Source organism: Micropterus salmoides, unplaced genomic scaffold (assembly GCF_014851395.1).
Source record: "Micropterus salmoides isolate LMB-PRFRI ecotype aquatic unplaced genomic scaffold, ASM1485139v1 Ms_hic_scaffold_6, whole genome shotgun sequence".
Lineage (NCBI taxonomy): Eukaryota > Metazoa > Chordata > Actinopteri > Centrarchiformes > Centrarchidae > Micropterus > Micropterus salmoides.
This window is the reverse complement of record NW_024044348.1, coordinates 21349241-21363697: the sequence shown is the minus strand read 5'-3', so window position 1 is coordinate 21363697 and position 14457 is coordinate 21349241. Positions and strand designations below refer to the sequence as shown.

At 39.0% G+C, this 14457-nt stretch overlaps 1 protein-coding gene across 2 annotated transcripts in view; it reads right to left on the bottom strand.

The window, feature by feature from the left end:
* LOC119889861 (E3 ubiquitin-protein ligase NEDD4-like) overlaps positions 1–14457 on the bottom strand; it is a 34813-nt gene that overhangs the window by 2610 nt on the left and 17746 nt on the right. For both annotated transcript variants that reach the window (XM_038700755.1, XM_038700756.1), the window contains 23 exons: positions 10939–10989; positions 10454–10515; positions 10159–10261; positions 8854–9017; positions 8641–8758; positions 7570–7740; positions 7324–7407; positions 6940–7059; positions 6586–6825; positions 6225–6302; positions 6019–6073; positions 5869–5927; positions 5630–5695; positions 5222–5451; positions 4384–4505; positions 3113–3183; positions 2929–3024; positions 2769–2842; positions 2622–2682; positions 2466–2525; positions 2262–2369; positions 2045–2141; positions 1751–1823 (listed from right to left, as the gene is read on the bottom strand). In XM_038700755.1, the coding sequence (XP_038556683.1) occupies positions 1751–1823; positions 2045–2141; positions 2262–2369; positions 2466–2525; positions 2622–2682; positions 2769–2842; positions 2929–3024; positions 3113–3183; positions 4384–4505; positions 5222–5451; positions 5630–5695; positions 5869–5927; positions 6019–6073; positions 6225–6302; positions 6586–6825; positions 6940–7059; positions 7324–7407; positions 7570–7740; positions 8641–8758; positions 8854–9017; positions 10159–10261; positions 10454–10515; positions 10939–10989 (2363 nt within the window). The remainder of the gene's footprint in view (positions 1–1750; positions 1824–2044; positions 2142–2261; positions 2370–2465; positions 2526–2621; positions 2683–2768; positions 2843–2928; positions 3025–3112; positions 3184–4383; positions 4506–5221; positions 5452–5629; positions 5696–5868; positions 5928–6018; positions 6074–6224; positions 6303–6585; positions 6826–6939; positions 7060–7323; positions 7408–7569; positions 7741–8640; positions 8759–8853; positions 9018–10158; positions 10262–10453; positions 10516–10938; positions 10990–14457) is intronic.

The following is a 14457-nucleotide window of genomic DNA, read 5'->3' as shown; positions in this document are numbered from 1 at the left end:
ATGTGAGTCAAGCTCAAAAACCCTCAAGCTACACTTCCCAAAATGCAACTTTTGCATTCTCTGTGACTAGAAAATAGATTTTGACATGTAAAATCAGTGGAGTATCCCTTTAGAAGACTGCAGCATCTTACTGACTGCATTTAGCTCTCCAATGACAGAATGAGAGCTATGACTGTATCCAACCACTAGAGGGCTTCAATCCACTGTGCTCAACTAGATATTATTATTTGGTACTAGTCCTTTTTTTTTAAATTATTAGTCATTTATTCATTATCAGAGCCACATAAGTGTAGGCTAAGATTAAGGAAGCAAAGCACAATATTCAGTGTCACGTGTCAGGGCTGATGTACACCTCGGCAGTAACGACGCCATATTATGTTCTTTGGCCTTATGATTATGATTATTATTATTATGTCTTGATATGAGCCTGATAGGACATCCTTGTGGAGCCCCTGAAGCCCCACAATATAGATCTTGTGCACACAAGATAAAAATATAATCTTTAGAGACAGCGGGGGCTCCGTACATCCAAGCCTCATTACGGTAAAATAATTATTTGTGAATGTTCCTCACAGCTGTGATAAAAGCTGAACTGCACTACAAACCTCACTGCTAAACATAACCAAAAAAATCAGTAGCAAAGAGAGAGGGCAGAAAGGAACGTAGGCAATTTTTTGCTTGAGTCTTTTTAAATGTTGGCACAGACTCGCTGTACATTTGAAAAAGGACCAGAGCACATTTCGGTAACACTTTCTATGAAGGTCATCACTATAATGACTTATGCATATATTTATAACATGATATAATGCGTCCATAAGACATTATAACAGTTGTTATAATCACTTAGAAACATGCATTAGGCGCTATAGCATAACGTATTATGACCTTTTTTATAACTAATAGTAATACCAGTTTATATCAATGTGCGGCAAGAATCTCCGACCATGTTCCATAACACATTATAACCATCGACTCTGCCTCGTTATGAATACACTTTAGTCACTTTTTTCATTTACAATTAGTGATATAAAATGGAATAATAGCTTATAGTAATGTTTAAAGTTATATAGCATGTCTTTATTTGCTTTAAGTAAAGTGACACACATTTTGCGCAGGAAAACAACTTTTATTTATGTTTCTCCACTTTATGAACATGATTCGTTTTGTGCTAAACTGCAAAATGTTCAAAATTCATACAGATTGTTCATAAATTGAAGAAACATAAATAAAAGTTGTTTTCCTGCGCAAAATGTGTGTCACTTTACTTAAAGCAAACAATTACGTGTTATAAGGTCTTATAAGTAGTTAATATGGTATTATGTCCACCTGTAATATATTATACAGGGATATATTTTAACACTTTACTCGTAGACATGCTATATAACTTTAAACATAAGCTATTATTCCATTTTATACCACTAATTGTAAATGGTGACTAAAGTGTATTCATAACAAGGCAGAGTCGGTGGTTATAATGTGTTATGGAACATGGTCGGAGATTCTTGCCGCACAGTGGTATAAACTGGTATTACTATTAGTTATTAAACACTAAATCAAAAGGTCATAATACGTCATGAACTTTGCTATAGCGCCTAATGCATGTTTCTAAGTGATTATAACAACTGTTAATGTCTTATGGATGCATTATATCGTGTTATAAATATATGCATAAGTCATTATAGCGATGACCTTCATAGAAAGTGTTACCCACATTTCTAAACTTAACTGCGTTAGATTTTAACGTGCTCACCATGTGTGGGCTCGGGGGAGTTTATCACGTGTTCCCCACTGCTCGATGGTAAACAGCTGTGGTCCATTAGACCCTGAAAAAATAAAACCATCAGAATTAATTTACAAGAAACATTAAAAGAAAATCATGCCACCTCTGAATTGACGACAAGTGTATACAGTATAGAGGTAAAAGATGAGATGAAAATAATTATTTGTACTGTGTGGATAAGTGGAAAGAAAAAGCAAACAAGAAACCACTTTCTAACAACAACAACTCAGTAGTAGTAGTAGAAAATGCTGCGAGTTTTCTCACCATAGAGTTCAGCAAAGCCATTCATTGGGACTCTTGATGTTCCCGTCACAAACTGTAAAAGACGGATTCGCTTTTCTGCATCCATCAACAGCACCGTCTGTAACAACACAAATAGATATACAAAATAAATAACTTTATACAAAGCTCTTCTTAAAACAGGGAGGGAAAAACATCCACAGCTCAGCTTGATGGCTCCAGGCATGGAAAGTTGTCTTACTTTCCAAAACCACAGGATAACGATGTGGTTGGGGCAGTAGTTGTTCTTATACTTGGTGTTCTCTCTCCAGTCATTCACATCCACATCTCCAAGACCACACATGAGCAGCTGCGGAGGACAAGAGGGCAATTAGACACACTGTTATTCATCTTGCCGGAATGAATCTGGTTCATTTCAGCCCATCAGTCCGACTGGAAATCTCACCTCAAGCTCATTCTCATCAAAGATCTTTATCAGATCTTGTGGTATCAACTCAAAGAATCCCTAAAACATAAATAAATATGACAGATTTTTATTCTTACTTTTTATTGTTTAAACGTGTCAGCTGTGTTACAAAACATGCAGCAAATAAATTGCTACCTCTTTGAAGGCAGACATCTGCTTCTGTATCCTGTTCACAAACCTCCACTGCATCACCAGACTGTAAAACACAAAACAGCACATTAGCATCAAACGCTGAAGATGATGAGAAGTGTTTTTCTTTAAGTGAGGAGCTCCGTTGCTTACTGGATATATTCCTTCTTATTGTCATTAGTGACAACGATGTCTGTGCCGCCCGGCTTCAGTTCATGCTGGCGGGTCTGAACAGGAAGAATGATATGTCATGTAAATCAGAAAACCAGTTATCACAAACTGAAAATCTGATGAGGCAGCATGTTGAACGCACCTGTCCAAACAGCTCTTCGTCAATGGTGAACCTCAAATCCAAGTCTGTTGGGTCGTTCTCCAAAATCCACATCAAGGAGTTGAAATATTCACTGTCCTGAAAAGACAACAAACAAATATAACAAAATTAATGTCTCCCAGATTACCATTGTCATTTGAAGATCCTGATTCAGTGTGACACTCACAACAGACTCCATGTCTTGGAGCGTGATGGGCTTCTGCAGCATCATCTTGTAGAAAGGTCGGATGAAGAAAGCTTTGAAGAAGACAAAAAAAATAAAATCATACAATTTGCAAAAATCACGTTGACCTTCCAACCGATTCGTTTTTTTATTTGACCTTTATTTAACCAGGAAGTCCCTTGAGATTGAATCTCTTTTCTGAGGAAGATCTGGCCAAGATGGCACACCAGTTACAATTTAAAACACAGTCAAAACACACAAACATCCCATATAAAAGAAAGGGTCTAATCCAGGTCACATGAGGCAGTTACATGGAATTTTAACATGGCTTTAAATTCATATAGTGGGACCAGATCATTTAGATGTAGTAAGTTTTGCAAGTTATTCCAAGACCAGGGAGCAAAGTAAGAGAAGGCTTTTTTCCCCAGCTCAGTAAAAACCCTTGGAACCTGGTAAGAGAGCCACCTGGTGGAACGAGAATGAAGACTGCTGTCATTCTTCGTCAGGAGATTATATAAATATGCCGGCAGTTAACCCACCATTGACTTGTAAACAAAGATATGCAAAAGAAGTTGTCTACGTAGACTTAATGACAGTCAGTCTACCAAATCATAAAGCGTACAATTGTGTGTACGGGAATCAGAGTTAGTTAAAAAGCATAGAGCACTATGGTACACAGAATCTAAAAGGTGGAGAGTAGTAGAGGCAGTATTCTTAAAAAGGTAGCCTGCACAAGTTTTTTTTCTGGCTATAATGTTAACACAAGCCTTATTTCTGAAGTAACACACACAACCTCAGTTTAATCTTTTTCTATGCTTTTCAATATGAACTTTGAAAGAAAGCTCGTCATCCAACCAAAAAACTTTAAATTTAGTCCCCATTTATTGTATTGATAGATTTATTACCTGGGGGTCGAGAACAAGCCCTCATAAACGTCATAAATTTAGTTTTCTTAGCATTAGTCCTTGTGAGACTTGAAGCTGTTTAAAAGATAACTGAAGCTCATTTATGGCGTGGTTCAGTGAAGGGGCAACTGAAAATATCACTGTATAATCCGCGTAAAGGTACAAAAGGAGCTAAAATCAAACATTGGGGAACACCCTTGGAAATCCCCGAAGAGTCTGATTTAAGACCATCTATAGAAACACATCGTGAGATAATTCTTCAACCAATTTATAGTTGTTTCCTATTCCAAAATTATTATTATTTTTATTACCCTTTGAATACATTTGAACTACAATTTTCACACCTTCATACAATCAGTTGGCACTCACCATCGAGCAATTTGCCATGATACACAGCCATGCCTGCCACACGGCCGATGAACTTGAAGTAGGTCAGATGGTCCTCGTTACATAAACCTGAGTTAGGGTTTATCTGCAGTGTGTAGTTGTCCCTGCAAGACAAATTATAAACATGAAGAGGAACTTCAAAAAACAAATATTTTCCTAAATGAGCTGTCCGGCTTCCAATTCAAAGATAATTACAGCTCTTTTCTGTGTGTTTTTATATTGCCACTGTTATTAAAATTATTCTGTTATTGTGTACTTTGTGCTAATAAACTGCTCTATGGAGAACTTGATCCCACAGTTTTTAATTTGAAACTTAGTGTTGTCTAACACTGTGTAAACAAAAAATGTATATTCCCTAAACCAAATATCACAGACAGAGTCTGTGACTGCACACAATGAGCATTAGTCCATTATGTGTATGAGTTTGTATTTTTGCATATATTTCTATAGACTTTTCCAGACCTGTTTAGGAGTCTTCGAAGCAGAATATCTGTTCTGGATGTCTTTCATTTACTGTTTCGTAAAGGGTCGCTTCAGTAATTTTCAACCTGGACCCTATTTTCCCATGTTTTTGTGTCTCTGTGACTAATTGGGACAACAGCCTTGTTTTGCTGCTGCTGACTGCAGTGCACTCACTCAGTACTGTCCAGGTTGAAAAATACCGACGAAATGAAGTCAGAGTATCGGCACATGTTTCTCTGAATGTAAATGGCTGAGCAATACAAGACTGTTTAGTACTGTGTGTCTCATCTAAACTCACCTCAATGATGTACAAGACTTTCAGAGAAGGTATAAAAAAAGAGGCCATGTTTGGACTCACGTGGCAGAATACTCAAACAGTCCGTAGTATGGGTTGAACATCTCCCTGGACATGAGGAAGAACCACTCCCTGGCCACGCCGCCATAGTCCAGTCCTTTTTCTCCCTCAAACTCCACCCACAGTCGTGCCTTTAGCAGGTCGGCCTTCTTAACTGAGAGGATGCGTCGGTATGAGTCCTCTAGCAACGTATTTCGTCTCAGCTTCATCTCAAAACGGTTTGGGATGTCAGCCTGTATGGTTCATAAGGAGAAAGTTTATGATCCTCTACAGGTTAAATAAATACAGCATATGTGAAAGTGAGAGTGGGAAACTGATATCAGAGGTTAAAGGCAACACCAGTCCTCATTAGAATAGTTTCATCATGTATTTCCAAGGTCTCAGTTACAGCTGCTATTTGAAGACACTCACCGGTTTCTTCAGCTTCTTCCGGAAGTAGTCATACTTCTGTTTATAATCTCTGGAATAAGGCACTGCCTATAATCAACAAAGGACAGTGCTCAGTGACAACAAATCAATCTTAACCTTATGAGCCACACAGCGGTCAATGGCATATATTTATAGGAAATCTGTAAGCTATAAAAAGAGAACTGTTATATGCTAATATCACGTTACTGAAGAACAATCTGTCAAATTAAATGTATACTCACTGGTCCAGTTATAGCTGAGTTCTGTAATCTGGGATCATCCCATTGTGTGGTCCTGGTGTCTATGAAATATATTACATCAGTTAATTCATTATTAGAAACTAGTCATCATTTAGTCCAAGATGTATTTTTAGCATTAAATGTCATACTCACTGTGATCTATGTAGAAAATCCTTCCATCCGCATGGACCCTCTCCTCCCAACCAGGCTAAGAAGGAAGAAAATTTTTTCTAAGTTGAACTATTAAATACAATAGGCAACGCAACTCTGATTACACATTATAACCACAGAACAATAAAGGAACCATAAATAATTTCTGCCTGAGATCTAAAGCCTAAAGTTGTAACAGATGAAGTTACCGGCAGAGGGCCAAGGTCAGATGGGTCAAGCGAGGCTCTCCTCCTCATGGGCACAGGAATCTTTAGCCTGGGATCTTCCTGTTCAGAGGAAAACAAACAGGATGTCTTTCTGTCAGACAGGAAATGCTTACACAAGAAATGGTGCTGGAGATACTACTGACTGTTGTTGCCATTACACACAATAGAAAAAGTTAACTTAACAACTGAGACCCTTTCTTGTTGTGGAAATAAAATTCTGACTTATTCCATTGGCTTTCTTGGAGGCAGCCCCTAGTGGCCACTAAATGAATTGCATCCTCAAGTGGGTGGTCAACACTTATAATTGGAACAAAAGTGCATCTGAAGTCTGCTGCTTTCTCACCCAGGTAGTAGTCTTTGTGTTGTGGTCAATGAAAAAGGGTCTTCCATTGGGAGAACTGCGAACCTCCCAACCAGCCGGCAGGAAGTCAGACTCTTGTGTGGCCTCTGGGCTTGGGGTGTGCTGAGGAGACTCCTCGGGGGGGACAGGTGGTTGGGACGGAGGGGTGCTTTGGGGTAAACCTGAACCACACGGTGGTGCTGCTGCTGCTGCAGCTGCTGCTGCTGCTGCCTCTGAGGTTTTCTGTCCACCAAAGATATAAAATGGAGAGGTATTGGTGTTTAACAAATTACTTTCACTTGATTTCAGATCCATACTGAGCAAGTTAGACAGAAAAATGAAACGCCCACTTTGTACCTGAATAAGGGGTCGTGTCCACGAAGTTGTTCGGCTGTTGTGGTTGACATAGTAGCGTCTTCCTTTACTGTCTCGCTTCTCCTCCCAGCCTGCAGGCAGCCCAGCTGAGGTTGGAAGCAGCTATTGATGCCAAAGAAATTGAATGTAGTGATCAATACTGACAACCTTAAACTCAGTGAGTAACATGATACCAATAAAGAGATGTATAACCTCACTAAAACTATTCTACACCAGAGGAAGTGACAGAGGCAGTGACGATTAAAAAAAATACCTGTGAATCGTGAACACGTCTGAACACTCATACAGCAACACTTTGATGCCAGACTGGTTAAAAAAAAAAAACAAAAAAAAAAATCAGGTTTCAACAGGGAGAGAAATACTCACCACAGGATTAACAGGATGTTCCTCTCTTGTTGAAGTCCGGGCACTTCCTCTGAGACTGGAATGGCTTGAATTACTAACATGATCCTGCAAGAGAGCAGAAGGATGTCAAAAACAATGATCACTTGGGCCATTAATGTGTATATTCTCTCTCTCTCTCAGCTGGTGGTTCATTTTAATCTCATTAGGAGTCTCTCTTCCTCTGACTTTCAGTAATCAGAACCTTATGCTGCACAGAAAATGACTCACTGTCTGGGAGGTGCGCAGCTCGCCAGCTGTGGCCCCTGAAAGGTGAATGTTTCTCAGGTCGTCGCTGACCGCGTGGAACTCAGGCACAGGTGTGCGTGCGGGAGGTGACCCGAGCTGCTGGTTACTGCTGTGGTACAAGGTGGACTCATCCTCTGTGATAATCTCCCAGCTCTAAAAGACGAGACAGAAGAGAATCATCAAGAACACACAGTGTGGGGACTGAGACAAGCTCCGACAACAACAGCTCTGCCAAATAAGTTTCAGCATACAGTATAAGCCACTGAAAGTCCTGTTATTTAGCAAACCTACAAGTTAGTTTGTTTGGAGTAAATTAAAGTAGTCACGTGTTTATGCTAGAACATCTGACTAAATCTACATAGCTATCAGAGCAGATGTGTGGAAAAAGGTTGTGTGATATTCTTTAATCTGCATTAGCTGATTTTTTTGGACACTTCCCACTTAGTAGAAATAAGCCGTGAATGTAACACTGACATATCATCACCTCTTAAGTTGACATGTTAAACTTGTCATCAAACGGGTACAGATCCATCAGATACGGAGAAACATTAGCATTGATTTGATGTAGTGTTTCTGTCCACCTGATGAATTTATGTCCAATATTTACCCTCTTTGGCTCTGTTTTTGGTCTCTGCCAACTCCTGAGGGCAGTATCTGACTCTTTAGCTGCCAAATGCTCCACTATGTTCACCAGCCAGTCAATAACTTAGTCTGCTGGTGTTGAGCATGTAGCGTACTCACTGAAACAGCTGCCTGTTGTAGCCAAAAACGACACTATGAGAATGGTGAGATTTAACCAAAACAGTTGCAGGCAGGAAAATTACAAAAAATTTGCAGAAAGACACTAAAAATGTCACTTGTTGTCAGTTGCAAAGTTTTAACAAGGTACGCTGTGATTTGAAAATGTTCTGAGTGAGTAAATTCACTTTTATCATTTATCATTCTCCAAAACATAACAGAAAAAAAAGTCAGTGTGAACAGAACACAGTAACACAATATAAGCAGGACATAATAAAACAAATGCAAATTTGTTTTAAAAAAGTTGAAAATTACCTCAGGAGACTCTCGTGTGCTGTTCTCGTCGTGGTCTGAGATCTGTCTGCGTGTATTAAAAGCATGCTCCACGTCCATATTATTGTTCTGTCTTCTTTGCAGCTCTACATCACTGTCCCTGTTTAGGACGGACACACGCACACTCATAACCATCAGTACTGCACTGACAAGGAAAGTGATGTAACTTTGTTAGAGAAAGGGGAGCAGTCTTACTGAATTGTGGGTCTTTGCCACTGTGTGGTTCTGCTCTCATGATTGACATAGTAGGTTCTTCCCAGGTTGTCCTGGCGCTCTTCCCAGCCAGGGGGCAGAGCAGGCAGCACCTGGCTTTGTCTGGGACCTGACATGTCCTGAGACTCCAGAAACTCCCAACCAGGCTGCACAACATAAACAAAAAGTTTTAAAAGGCAGCAAAAGCTGGATGGAAACAATATCCTGTTGCCAGCTGTTTAGCTGCACACACCAAACACAACTTGGCAACTAGGAGACTATTCGCCAGCTAGGATGAGGACTAAAGCGCTAAGTTGGCTTAAACGTATTCTGGAGAAATCATCAATATTTTTAGTAAGGCTATGGACAAACACTGGTACAAATATAAGCTGGACTCGTGGACTTCGTGTTTTAAGACAAGACTTTAATTAGGGCTGGACAACAAAAAATAAATAAATAAATATTTGACTATTTACTTGAATCATCCACCAATTTTTTATTAAGAGTTTTTTTTATTAAGATGTTTATTTTGTTGAGGAAAAAGGACTGAAAAAAGATTTTACTTAATTTTACTCAAGCATATTTGTTAACAAAGATTTTATTATAATTGTTTTCAAATGTTCTGCTTCAGATCTGTGAAGTGATCCACTGTTTGGAATCAAGTGTTGACCATAAAGAAGAGTTTAAACCACAATTAACCATCAGCGTTCTTCAACTTTCACTCAGGAGCAAAAAAAAAATAATCAGCCTTTAAACTAGAAAGAAAAAACGATTTGATATTTTTCGTGATAACTTTTATCATAATAACATTTTTGACGATATCATCTAGCCCTAACTTACATTAAAGGAGGAGATCGATACTCTAAAAGAACTACTACTGCATTGACTTTCTATTGTTTAAACTGTGGTGAAAAGTGACAATCCAAAGGTTACACAGCATGAAATAAATGTTCTCTTAAGAAATGACTAAATGATTCTATATACTTGTTCCGTTGTGTATTTTGTAGTTGTGTAAGTTGAATAGAGCAGTGCAATATATCCATGCAATAATACACAATTATTTTATGTGCAATAATACACAATTATTTTATCTGTGCGCCAGAACTGATTCCATAGAGGGGAAAAAAATAAAGATTTTTCTTGTGGGGAACTAAAATCTATGAGCTATTTAGATAGATGCTCTAAACATTAATTAGAGGCAGACAAGCCAGCACTGACTGACCTTAGGGTGCAGCTTATCTATTATGAAAAGGCAGGATCTGATCACTGCAGACGAACTGAACACAAAATATCTTGTCACCAACTTACATCTGTGTCCTCAGTCTGCTCTGGTGTTTCTTCCTCTGAACCTGAGTTTTTGGGAAGGTAGGTCATTTTGAGACGCAGGTGACCTTTGACTCTGGACTTGTGGCTGCGTGACAAACACAAATTATTTATTTGAACAAAAGGAGAAAAAATATTGTCAGAAGTATTTAAAAAAACAAAACAAAAACAAAATAGAGTATGAACTGTGGTCTGTTGTTTCTCCTGCAAATAAATATGTAAAAATGTAAAGTAAAACAGGGAAAGACAAAAGATTAAATAACCATGAAATAATGCCAACCTTCGTGGGTGAAGCAGAAAATCCTTGAATGTGTATGGCCTTTCTGTGTTAGGATTTTCTGTCTGAGAAAAAAAACACAACAATAAAAAGGAAATTTAATTCTCCAAACACTTACAGACACATGGAAAAATACTACTGCCTGACACTGTATCACACACACAGTACATTACATGAAATGATGGGGACACTGGACCGTGAGGGCTAATTTATGGGTGTTGTATTTATAATGAAACAAAGCAGGAACATAACATAAACATGACAGACCGTGTTTCCAAAACTGTAGACGACGATGTGGAACAGACACTAGTATAAGGGTGCACTGCGCGGCACCTGTTTATATTTACATGGTGACATGGGTAAGACTAGAGGTCGAGAGCTCGTACAGTAAAAGCAACATGTTATAGGAAAATACATTCAACGGAAGTCAAACAAGTCACGGACATCAACATACAAAGAAGGCGGCTTTTCTGCAACCCAGCACTCACCGGTATCTGATTCAAGGGGATGTCCACCTGTCCCAGAAAGTCATCACGTGTCTGACAGGGAGAGAGCAAGAGAGCAAGTCACACACAGATGTCAGAATCATGACATTATTATCTCCACACACACACACACACACACACACACGACCGGCCTAGACATGTTCTGTTACTCCACTGTAGTGGTTCTCCACTGTGGAGAACCACTGTAATATCCCCATAGGAACATCTATCATACCAAGACACGGCCTGCTTCTTGTGGAATTATGTAGAATGTTTCTTCACAAGCCAGTTCCTCTAACAAACAATCTGTAATCATTGAATTAAACAGAAAATACCTCATCCTCAGTACAAACACTACCCTTTATTCCTACTTGAAACAATGAGCGTCATTTCACTTCAGCTATTTCCGTATAGATTTAGTATGTTGCCTAGATAGAAATGTGTTTATCAGCCCAGAATGAATGGCTGCGCTCTGTTGTTGTTGTTAGAGAGACCGGGTCCAAAATAATGTAGCATTTGTCAGATAAACTGTCTTTATTTGAACATTTCACACATTCACTACATGCATTTAGCGCTGCCTATACAGTCTCTGAGGGCAATCACACACACACACACACACACACACACACACACACACACCCCCCCCCCCAACATACACGCGCGCACACACACACACTTCCCAATGGGAGTCAGCTTTGTGACCATAATTAACACCCACGGCAGGTCAAAACTGTCCAACAGCAGTACAGTGTTTACGTGAACAAATATAGATGGAGGCCTCCTTGGTCCTGCCCTTGCACTTCTAATAGTGCAGCCAAGAAAGACTACATCAACAATGGCCAGTCTGAACAACCAATAGGCCTACATCCTTAAAACCCAAATGAATACCGACCAGATAAGCGTTTTGATTTTAACCACAATTAGACACTGTTGTTATTGGTAGTTATTTTATATAAATACACTTATATTATATATATTTTCACCCTTTAATGGTTTCATGGGAACTAAACTAAATAAAGGTAATTATGGTAAATTTAATAGATGAATGCCTGAAAAGACACATGTCAACAAAAAAAAGACACCAAGTCTTAATACAGATGGCAGGCAATGTTGTTGATTTAAGAATTAAATCTTACTCAATAGCAGTACTTATTATTATTATTCCAATATTTTTTATTGATTTTCACAACATAGAACTCACATCGTATCAAATATACCTGTCCAAAATAGAGTCAATTTTGGGCATAACCAGAACATGTGACTGAGGCTAGCTGGGTCCCTCCTGCATCTCATGTAAGTTGGTTCTAAACCAGGGTAGAGTTGGGCTAGCTTACTTGCAGATAAATGTAATCTGTGCAGAACCTTAAACTGCAGCAAACCATGTCAAATACATAGTGATGAGGAATGTACCAATGTAATTTCTGCCTGCCAGTTTACCTCTGAAATGGTGGTTCTTAATTCTTCCTCCCATAGCCTCGCCAAACGATCAAGTGGTAAAAGGCCAACTCTTGGGATATTATCATATAACACAGACACCAGACCTCTGTCGATCGGATTCATACTCAAACATTCATCTATCCATGTACTCTGAGGAGTTATTAAAGAGAAATGTGTTTTTACATAACTCCATACCTGCAGGTATCTAAAGAAATCTGAATGAGGGATACTGAAGTCTTTCTGTAACCGTTCAAAAGAAAGGAAGTCCTTCCTTAAAAAGGTCCTTCACCCATTTAATCCCTAACTGGAAACACAACTGGAAAGATGAATCCATGAGAGATGGGGCAAAATTGATGTTGGCCAGGATAGGGGAGATTATAAGAGCTTGTTTATGTTTAAAATTAATCCTAAACTGTGACCATATCTTCAGACAGCCAGAAACGATTGGGTTATTTGTCCGACAACGTTTACTAAGGGGTAGCGGGGAACAAATTAAAGAGCGAAGCGAGACAGGATTACTGGAATACTGCTCCATTTGGCACCAGACTGGAGATTCATCATCTGACGCATCAGAGACCCAGAACAACAGTTTGTGGATGTTTGCCGCCCAGTAATAATAATAATAATAATAATAATAATAATAATAATACCGCCTTTTTGTGTACGTCTTTCTAAGTACTCCTTTCGAATTCGGGGGACTTTTTTATTCCAGATAAACGTAGATATGAGCTTATTTAAGTCCTTAAAAAAAGATTTAGGGATAAAGACAGGTATTATTTGGAAAAAACATAGAAATCTGGGCATAATAGCCATTTTTACTGAGTTGATCCTTCCGGCAAGTGACAATGGGAGGGTTGACCATCTCTCCATGTCCTGTTTGGCCATGGCCGTTTTGAAATTGCTGTCGAACAGATCCCTGTACTTATAAGTGACGAGAACACCCAAGTAAGTAAAGCTATCCTTACTAAAAGGTAAATGGAAAGTCCTGGAATGACATCTGGTGTGCTTTGTCGTTTATCGGGAATAAAACACCTTTAGTTAAGTTTAACTTATATCCTGAGACTTGCCCGAACTTAGTGATGGGATCGATTGCAATTGGTATAGTAGTATATGGGTCTGAAAGAAAAAGGACATGGTCGTCCGCATAAAGTGATAATTTATGCAAATGTCCTGCCCTTCGTACTCCTTCCAGATTCGTGGTCTTCCTTAACATTATTGCCAAAGGTTCGATGGCAATATCAGATATCTGGGGGCTCAAGGGGCACCCTTGTCTTGTCCCCCGAGAGAGAGGGAAATAATCTGATGTTATCTTGTTTGTTCTTACTGAGGCCTGAGGTGCCGGATAAAGAGTTTAATCCATGAGCAGAAAGTAGGACCAAAGCCAAACCTCTCTAACGCAGTGAACAGGTAATTCTATTCAATCCTGTCAAAAGTTTTTGTGCATCCAAGAACAGTATTAGCTCTGGCTCAACATGGTTGGGTTGGTCTATAATGTTGAAAACTCTGCGAATATTGCTTGACAGTTGCCTGCCTACAAAAAACCTGTCTGGTCTGGGTGTATCAATTTAGGCATTATTTTCTCAAGCCTACATGCCAATACAGCTTACTGGTTAACATATACTGACCATCTAACCAATACTGGTTAGAATTTTATAGTCGCAACATAGTAGGCTGACTGGCCGGTAGGACTCACACAGTTGCAGATCTTTATTTTTATTTTTTTAACAATAAAGCGATGATAGCCTGTGTCATACTCGGGGGAAGAGTTTTTTTTACCCAGGACCTCTTCAAAGACCTTCAATATGTATGGCATTAATTTAAATGTTTAAAAAAAAAAATTCTATTGGGAACCCATCAGGGCCTGGTGCCTTTTCAGGTTTCATTTTTTTTTAAATTGCATTATTAATTTCTGTTAGGGTTATATGCCTAATTCGTCTAAGGAGGGCATTTCCAGGTTACTGAAGAAATCGTAGCCCTCCTTAACTTCTTTTTATTTTCACCAGCCATGTAGGATATTATTTGTCCCCTTATATACACGCTTTCATGGTTTCCCACAGAGTGCAATAGCTTATCTCCAGGGATTCA